Source organism: Pygoscelis adeliae, unplaced genomic scaffold (assembly GCF_000699105.1).
Source record: "Pygoscelis adeliae isolate BGI_AS28 unplaced genomic scaffold, ASM69910v1 Scaffold4, whole genome shotgun sequence".
NCBI lineage: Eukaryota > Metazoa > Chordata > Aves > Sphenisciformes > Spheniscidae > Pygoscelis > Pygoscelis adeliae.
Window position 1 is genome coordinate 10,259,716 of NW_008824986.1, and position 9,363 is coordinate 10,269,078.

General features: G+C 47.5%; 1 protein-coding gene across 1 annotated transcript in view; it reads left to right on the forward strand.

Annotated features, from left to right (window-relative positions):
* The window catches only part of FAM53B (family with sequence similarity 53, member B), a 35,462-nt gene that overhangs the window by 2,354 nt on the left and 23,745 nt on the right, over positions 1–9,363 (forward strand). The window contains 5 exon segments of the mRNA XM_009325868.1: positions 945–1,000; positions 3,400–3,435; positions 5,146–5,164; positions 7,030–7,070; positions 8,008–8,023. Coding sequence (XP_009324143.1) covers positions 945–1,000; positions 3,400–3,435; positions 5,146–5,164; positions 7,030–7,070; positions 8,008–8,023 — 168 coding nt within the window.

Genomic DNA, 9,363 nt, shown 5'->3' on the forward strand with positions numbered 1-9,363 from the left:
GGATGGTGTTGCCAGGAAAAACACTTCAGAAGCAGAATATGGATATTTTTAAGGATAATAAAAGAACAATTAGTATGAAAGTGTGTTTTTGCAGACATAGCTGAAATGGCATGTAGCTGCAGATGACATTGATTTATTGTATATAAAACTGTCCATGCCCATTTTTAGAAGCCTGATGATGTCTCTTGCACTGTCAAGAGGAAAATTCTCGGAAAAAAAGAGTGTAAAAAGCATCCAGGATTATTTTGTACCCATATAGTAACGTTTTTCCCTATTTTTAGTGCAAATCAGCACAATCTGAATGTGGACTCCCCAGAAGTGCTGGGGTGAGGGCATCTTGCCTTAGAAACACACTACATGTTTAAAAAAAACTAAATAGAATCATAGAATCATTAAGGTTGGAAGAGATCTCTAAGATCATCGAGTCCAACCGTCAACCCAACACCACCAGGCCCACTAAACCATGTCCCTAAGCGCCTCATCTACACATCTCTTAAATACTTCCAGGGAATAGCTGCTTTCTACCTAGATGGGAGGCCTTAATGGGCCTGGATGGGGTTCAGATACCACTGCTGCTGCTTTCTTGCCCAATCCAGAATTACTGCTGAATTGCAGCTCCCAGTTTAGTTTCTCCAGTGTTTTGGGTCCCGCAGCTGGGGACTTCGCTGCAGCTATTCCTGTGGGTAAGGACTAGGTGCAGGAGCCATGATGTGCAACCTCAGGCCTCAACACCGACTCTCTGCAGTGTTTAATTAAATTTGATTTCACTGAGGGAAGATGACTGGGTCTGTCCCCCAGTCCCTGCCGAAATGGGACCCTTGCAGGCGCCTGAGGCTCTCCTCCCCGCTGGGTGCTCTGCAGCTTTGCTGAGGCTGGAGGCAGGGTGGTTTCTGGTGCCCCAGTCGAGTCCACGAGAAGTGAATAGTTTTTCTGGTTGTTTGCAGCACACTCCAAAGATGAGTCAAGGACCTACCCTCTTCTCTTGTGGCGTGATGGGTAAGTAACAGAAACTTCTGCCCGTATTTACTCCACCTCCACTCCCGCTTCCTTATAGCGATGGGCGGGAAGATGTCCTGACTGGCTGGATCTCTCAAAAAAATGCTCCCCTGCGGACCCTGGGGGGGCATCCACCCACCTGCCCCATGTAGCGGGGATGGAGGGGCACCCACCCCACCACCCACTTAGTGGTGGCCATCGTGCCTGTGCCACCTTCCCTCCCAGAGGTGGTTGTCCTGCCCCATTGCCATTGCTGAGTGAATTGCTTATCTCCTTCCCCCTTCTCAGTGCTTTGATATGTCTGCTTATTTTCAGAGTAACTTGTACAGTTGAGATCATAAGCATTTTGGGTCTGAGACTGTGTTTGAGTATCCAGCCCACAACCATGGCTCTTGACTGTTTGCACGATGCAAGTAATAAATATCAGTATTATCACAAAAATGTTCTACCACTTGGCATGAAGTGTTTGGACAGGCATCAAACAATAAGGAAAATGTCTTATTTTTGCCTTTGACAATAACCATGGTATAGGATGTTTAATACCTTTCATGTCAGAGCTTGCTATCAATTTTTATGCTGAACAGCCACCAAAATTGATGGGGGATTGGTGCCTTGGCCGGTGATCCTGAAAAACTGATAGTGCTGGAGGATGTGCTGTTATATTGTGCTCTTTTGCTTTTGTAGGGAGGAGCCAGTCACTAGGCGAAGTCTCAAAACTCAATTAAAATTGTAAGTCAAGTTTGAGCCAATGCTTTACAGACAAAGAGGCTGCCCCTTTTCTTCATGGACGCAACTCTCATTAGCGTTAATGGGAGCCAAGCACATGCATTGACAGGAGATATTTCCCAAGCGCTCTGATAACTCCAGTCATCGGGAGGGGGGGTGGGAGAAGATGGAAAGCATTTGGATTTTTTCAGATGAAAGTCACAAGCTTCAAAGTCAAGAAGGGGTAGAGACAGCCCATTCCCTTTCTCCTGCCTGTCAAACATGAGTGAGGAACAAAGAAAAACATGAGCAAGAAACAAAGACACCCAATCAGATGGTTTTGTCTTGCACTGTGGCACTGCCAGGGTCTTCAACAGATATGAAGAGTCTATGCCTAATTGAAAAGCAGCTTGTCTTTAAGAGCTTTTACAAAGCCTTCTGTGTCTTTGTAGCACTGCGCTGGTCTTCCTTGGCTGCCAAATTATCATCTTTCCAACGGAACCGAATGTCACCTCCTTGACCACAGCTTGCCATTTAATGGTCTTCGTCATGCCCAGCCAAAAGGAGCCAGTCTCTTCAGCATGCAAGGGCATTGGTTGGCTTGGGTATCTTTCCCGAGCATTCTTGATATCTCCAAATGTGGGCCACGATCACAGACTAATCCAGTGTCAAAACTTGCTTGACTTTTTAAATAAGTCCCTTGGTTCTAATGGCACTGAATGCAAAACTGGGCGAATATTTCAGGTCAAAGGGCCAAGTCTCTGTCGGTGAAAAGTGCTGAGATAAATCAATACGGTGAAGTTTGGACTGGCAGTGCAGCCAACCAGAGGCAAAGACTCATAGTCCCATGTACGATGTTGGGGGGATAGAGGGAAGTTGGCTGAATTTTCTGGGTTTTTTGCCAGAAGAGGCTGAGGGTCTTAGCACAGGGTCTTCCCGGTTGCCTTTGGGGGCGAGGGCAGCTTTGGGCAGGGAGGCAGCTTGTGGCTGGTCCCAGCGGTCATGGGACAGTGGGGCAGAGGGAAGCCCAGCCTCGGCCAGGCTGCAAGGGAGAGCATCATCCAAACCCTGGAGCTTCCCACAGGCATCGGCTCAGCAGCGTTTATCTCCGGGAATGAGAAGGAAGAAGTTGGGTCAAAGCCCCAAGGGGTGTGTAATGCACCATGACCAAGAAACCCAGCTGGGCCAAGATGGGAAGGCTGGGGTCCTGCTTACCCGTAGCATAATGTGGGGAAAAAGAGTAAACTGAAGCCCAGGCATTTTAGATGTAGGTACCTTGTAAGGTACTAAACACCAGAAGAATCTGAAAATCGATTATAGATTGTAATATAACTCAATATATGAGTAAACATTATTAAAGACTTGATATGTCGGATGATGCAATGTTAGATCCACTTCTCAAGGTGATCTAAATAATCTTTTGATTTTTAGATTTGTAAGAAGTATTCCTGCCAGTGTGATGACAATATTACTAAAAAGATTGTTTTTTACCTTTATATAGCCCTTTGCTGGGAGGAAGATTAAAGGTGAAGTGCCTTAAAACTATAAATTCAACAATTTTTTTCCCTTCTCCTTGATGGGTCCTTGAAACATCTGGGAGTATAAGAATTGTCCTGTTGTTGGATAGGGTTTTTTTTCTCCTTTTTTGCCTTTCCTTCCCCTGCAGTCTCCATCACATGCCCCCGGTCAAAATATCAGTGACTGTGCTAGAGAAAGAAGGTGCCATATTAGAAAGTTGGGCCATTACTTTTGACTTCCTATATTGAAATGTTTCTGTCTTTGGGTGGATGGCAGAAGAAAATTTACAATATTTTAACAAGGCATTGGCAGCATCACCTAACCTTTCCCTAGCAGGTATATAAGCAGCACTCAATGTCTAAATCGGTAGCACCAGAGGCTGCACCAGTCCAGCCTTCTAAGAGAAACTCAGCAGGCGTATGCCAACAGCTGTGGCCTCCTGTTTTCTGTGTAAGCAAGAAATTATCTTTGAGGCAAACTGCAGGCAGGGTTTTATTGAGGCTGTGACAAGGTGCTTGCAAGTGCAATCACCCTGGCCGCAGGATCAGTGTCCTGGCACGGCAGTTGTTGCATGCATAGCCCTGCTTGTAAAAGGGAAGGGGAGGATGGGTTTGAGCCCATCAGGGACGGATCCTGCATACATCTGTGAAATGCTCTTTTAAAAGTAACAGTCATTTGCTTTTCCCCTTGGAAAGCACCCCCAGAATTTGTCCTTGTAGAGCGCTGTGGCAGAGTGGGGTGAGGGACGAAGCACACAGGTCAGCTCGTCCATCCTTCAGCACGCTCCTCCACCATCGCGGTTTGGCAACACCAGCAGTCCAAGAGGCAAGTGTGCCAGGGGGTTGCAGCCTTGGGTCTCATCATTGCACACCTCTTACCTGGAAATTACTTTTCACACTGCATAGGTGATGGAGGAAAGCCAAGAAGCCAGAATGAAGTCCAGCTGGGGGGTGATGCCCCTCAATCGCATCCCGAAAGCACTCGCCCACCCCTCTGCCTCCCAGTGCAGGGCTTGCACGCCTCCTGTTTCTGATCCGGGATTTCCTGGGATTTCAGGGTTTTTTTTGAAAGCCAGCAGCATGGAACAGCATCTTGGTGCGTGTTCAAGCACAGTCAATCCACAAAGAGAGAAAGCCGTGCAGGGAAAGCCAACAAGGCGTAGCTGGAGCGGGGAGACGTCGCCAGAGGATCGTGTTGAAGAGCAGGGCACGTTTTGCCGTCGAGGTGGGGAATGTCCCTCCCCCGTGCAGGCTGTTGGCACGAGGAGCCTGCAGCCCACTGGTGTGTTTATTCTCCAGCAGTAGATTTAGGGGCTGTTGTTTTCATTTCCTATTGAAGCACAGCTCCGCGCATCGTATTTTAATCTTATTTCTGCAATGGGAAGGCTCTATGGCACTGCCATCGGCTAATTACAACCATTAAATTTGTTCCACATTTAGTAATCATCTCTCAAATGTAAACAGGGGGCAGTGGAAAATGCAGGCTGCCTTTTCCCCTGTGCACGGAGACTGGGAGGCTGAAATTCGACTTGAACAACATGGGAAAAAAGGGAATTGGATGCGCACCCGTGTGAAGAGAAATGTTTGGGTTAAGATCCAAACAGAATTTATCTGCCAAAAAGGAGAAGAAAAATTGATTGAAACCTGTAATTGCTTTACAAGTTGCCATAATAAATTATGTATTAATGTAAATTTTTTCACGGGAAAAGAACGTAGAGGAAACTTGAGCAGAAGGATCATGCATTATGTATAAAAAGGAACTGTAAAAATATTATAGCAGCACATTTGTGTCGCTGTAGTTAAAGTTGTGTCAGCATTTTGGTTTTACACCCTTCTCTGTGGTTATGAACGTGGTCATTAAAATTTAGTCTGTGTCACCAGAGGAGCACAGCAGTCGTTTAAAAAGCCTGCGACCATCCCGAAACAGGAAGGTGCCTGGCATGTCTGTGCACTGCTCCTGCAAAACCTGGAGCTCAGCATTTGGAAACGTGGCTGCAATGCTCTGAGGGTGGATCCCATTCTCCATGGGGCTGTGCAAAGCCCTCAGGGACGTTTTGGAGGACAACACCCCTCTCCTTGATTTTGGGACATGACTTCAGCTCATGAGTACCTCATGCCCCGGACCACTGGGCTTGTTTAACGTGGTGAAGGTTGCACAGGATGGACACTGTAAGGGTTCATGTTCACTCTTGAAAGTGAATGTCTCAGTTTTGCCTGAAAGGAAATTTAGGAATAGATAGTGGTGCCAATAGTGTTTGAGCATGCTATCGATGGTCCCAGGACGGGTTGGGCTGTGCTCGCACGCAGGTGACTTCTGGCTTGTCTCTGAAAATAGGAGAGGAGGAAAATAAACCAGGTGAGGATCGGCCGGCAGCCAGAGCCCAGAATGTGCCAGGTCTTGCTGGGGCTTGTTGCCGCTTGCCCAGCCTGGCGAGTCCTGCCGGCACGTGCTGGCGGGGCACTAGCCTTGTGCAGAGAGCAGATGCTGCAGCTTACAGCAACGGCCGCTCTTCACCCGCACCCCAAGTGCTCTGGCAGTTTGACGCCCAACATCTCCCTCCCAGAGCATCCCTGGCAGGGCTGCTCCCCACCACCCCGGGGTCAACGGCTCTGCCACCAAACTGTCCCGGAGGCCTGGCAGGGCGGTGGGAAGGCGTACAGGCTGGGGGATGATGCGGGAGCTGGGGCTCAGATTGCTCTCTCTGGGGCTGAATCAAGCTAACTCAGCCTTGCTTTGGAAAGCAGAAACAGTTTGGGTTTGGGTCCCCCTGCGGCTGGGCAGCCTGGGACATTGCAGCTGTAACCTGAATTTAATGCTGCTTCGTGCCAGTCTGAATTTCTTGCTGCTTCGTGCATGGTTTGCAAGAGGGCTCAGGCTCCTGCTGCGGCGGCCAGAGCGGGCAGGATGAGAAATTCAGTCCTCCCCAGGCTGCCGATAACACCCCTCTGTGTCTTGGGAGCTGGAAAGCTATTTCACAACTAAAGAGATGCCAGAAAATTCACTTTGTGTTGCCTCACCCTGGAAATACAGATTTGCAGATCAAAACATCTCGAAAGAAATTTGCTGGACATGCTCATTAAGTGACTTGAAGTGCTTATTTTTGCAGTTTTAAGTTAAAATCCAGAAGTAAGATGCTATTTCATCCAAAGACACTAACAGCCAAGAAGGACCTGTTTAGCCAGGGGAAGAGCCCCTTGTGCCACACTTACAGCATGCTCTGGTTGTAAATGTTCTTCTATCATTTTTCCAATAGGCAAAGGAGAGTTTTCCAGCGAAGCAGCTCACTTACAAACCGAGGGGTTCTCATGTTGGGTTTTATCCTGGAACAAATTACTGCCTCAGGGTAAACCAAGTTGACGTTTGTAATGTAAGAAAATTAATACATGCTTAACTGCAGCAGTATTAATAGCTCCACTGCAGTTATCATTATCAGCGTGCTCAGGATGTGAATCTTAGTCTTAAAAAACTGAACAGAAAACCAGCCACTTTTCCTCAATAAAGCTTTCCCGAGTCCTTTAATTACACCCTCAGCCCTTCAATTACCCCATTTTTAATTTGTTTTGGGGCAAACAGTTTTCTGTTTGCACTGAAAAACCGTGTTCTGGGTTATCCGGTAGTTTGGGACCAGTCAGTAGTGCTCAGGGGCTTCGGGGGTCCATGCTGTGCCAAGGTCTCCTCCTGGGGTGCCCTATGCAACCCCTCTGCCCTGCCAAAAATACAGCTCCCACGGTGCAAGGGGAAAAGCAAATAACCCCAAGCTGGTGCTGGGGATAACGGTGCGATTACTGGTCTCTTTGCAAGGTTTGGAAGATTTATAGCTGTTTGTGCCAAAGCAGGGGTGAAAGAGGAAGGTGTCCCATATCCTCCTCACCAAGGCCTTTTGCACAACGTGACGTCTCCGACCGGAGGATCGTGGCAGCTTGCCATGAAAAATCAGCTTCTATTTCTGTTTCTTTTGTCTGCTGACCTGACCCAAGAAATCTCTCTGCTGGCAGCATAATAAGGAGGGGAAAATAATAAAGATCTAAGTGTAGATGTAATTGTTTAGTGCAGATTTCTCACTTTTCATTGTGTTTATTAAAATGAGGACAGCGACAGGTAAAATGCCATGTGGTTATTGAGGGCAAAGACAGGCTGTTTGTGGCTGGAGCTGTTACAGCAGCAGCTGGATGCAGGGAGAAATGGGAAAACTGGCCAAGAGTGGTGTAAGGGCCCCCAAATCTGACCTCCTGACTTGAAACCGAGCCCTGGTCAGAAGCGTTCTGCACCACTGCATCTTCCCTATCAGGCTGGTACCTACAGCTGCGGGCTGGTGTACAGCTCTTAATTCATCCTTCAGTTGCCTGAGTGGCAAAAACCCCAAACCCCTAAAAAATATTGCATGATTTAGATACGATCACATGAAACTTCGCAGCGACGGTTAGCTAGCATGGTTTGCCTCTGTTTGCAGCAGCTGACGACAAAACCAGTCACCAGAGAAGGTCTGTTGGGTGATTACTTTTTTCCATTGCGGCAGCTGATGGGGTTGTCCTACCATGGTTTTCCTGTTGAGCATCAACAGTGTATCTGCAGAGAGTCCCGTTCGCCTGCGCAGCCTGCACTGGGAAGCCAGACCTTGATGATACTTTTTGCTTTCTTCTTTTATTGTGATCAGGACCATGTGCAGGAATGAGATCATCACCCTCAATCCTCTCTTTTGACACAGTCATTAGTGGCATTTCTGAATACAGCTATAGCCAGGTTTGCAGTCTTCCTATGTGGAGCTGCCCATAGCCATATATGTTTCAGCCCGTGGCCTTTGGAGGTGCAGGTTTCTCGGAGCTTTACCCAGGCACTGCAAAACCCATCTGATAAAAGGAGTATCTTTATGCCAACCCCGAAACCATGCAACAGGTCACCACTGTCTTTTGCTGTGCTGCATTGGAAGACTGTTAATGCAAGCCAAATTTGCAGGAGGAACAAATTCCTGTGTAAACAAGCTGAATGAAAGAGAGAGGGAGAAAATGTTAAAAAAATGTGTTTTAAAAAAAAAAGTGAACCTATTAAGTGATTTGTTCCTTTAAATAAATGCTTCAGCGTTAGTTTGTTACAGAAATGCAAGCAATTGGCTGTGCTAGGTACAACTGGGATTTTCAAGGCAACCACAAAGAGATGCTAAGCCCAGGTTGCCGCAGAAGGGTAGGAGGGTGTGGGTACCCGGTTCCTGTAGCACTTTCCTGCTCCGTGCGGGTAACCGGGCAGGTGGGCACCTGGGCCAGAGCACCCAGGTGGCCCCAGATTTGGGGGACGGAGGGGAGGTGGCCGATGAGCCTCCCGTCAGGGACCTAAGAACAGCATCTTGCAAAGAACTGCTGGAGGTTTATCGTCCATCTATTATAGCATCAGCCATCTTAGAGCTTATTATGTGCACTGACTTTTGTTAGACACAGTATCTTTGGGTCAGCTTGGAAGAGATGCTGAAAGCCTTAGTGGGGATAAGTTAGTTTCATTGGAGCAATGCTGTTTTAGCAGCAGCTGAGAGCAGGACAGCCCGATGGGTGTCGGGATGGCTTTTGGTTTCCTGTAGGCTCTGATGACCTTGTTGGGATTTCTGTGCTACGGACAGGCCGGGGGGGGGGGGGCCCCCCCTGTTAGGACCATCCCAACTGCTCTCTCATCTCCTTTCTGGTGTTTTGTCCCCCGAGGTCCATCTCGCGCCAGCGGTGCTGCAGCTTTGTGCTCTTCACTTCCAGTTTTTGTGAATGTCTCAGCCAATTATTGATTGTGGAGCCCAGGACAAACCGCACGCATCTGAGACATGATTTAGCACAGAGATAAGGCAATGGCCATACCATTTTATATTGCTGAATTTCCCTTAGCTAGTGCAATCTGGATATTCAAAGGCATGTTTTTATCTTCTTCTAGCAGTTTTGCTCCTGCTGTGATTATCACTTTGTCTCTCTCTCTCCATCTACACCGCAGCAACCGCTCTGCTGGCAGTTTGGAAAACCATATTCCAAGAGTTAATTAATTTGTACTGGAAAATGTCCCATATGCTACTCTTTTTGTTTATGGACGTAGAAAGTGAATTGCAGAATTAATTAACACTAATGCCTGTGCGTGTGTGGTGTTTTTTTTTTCTCCTTTCTGAACCAGAAAATGACA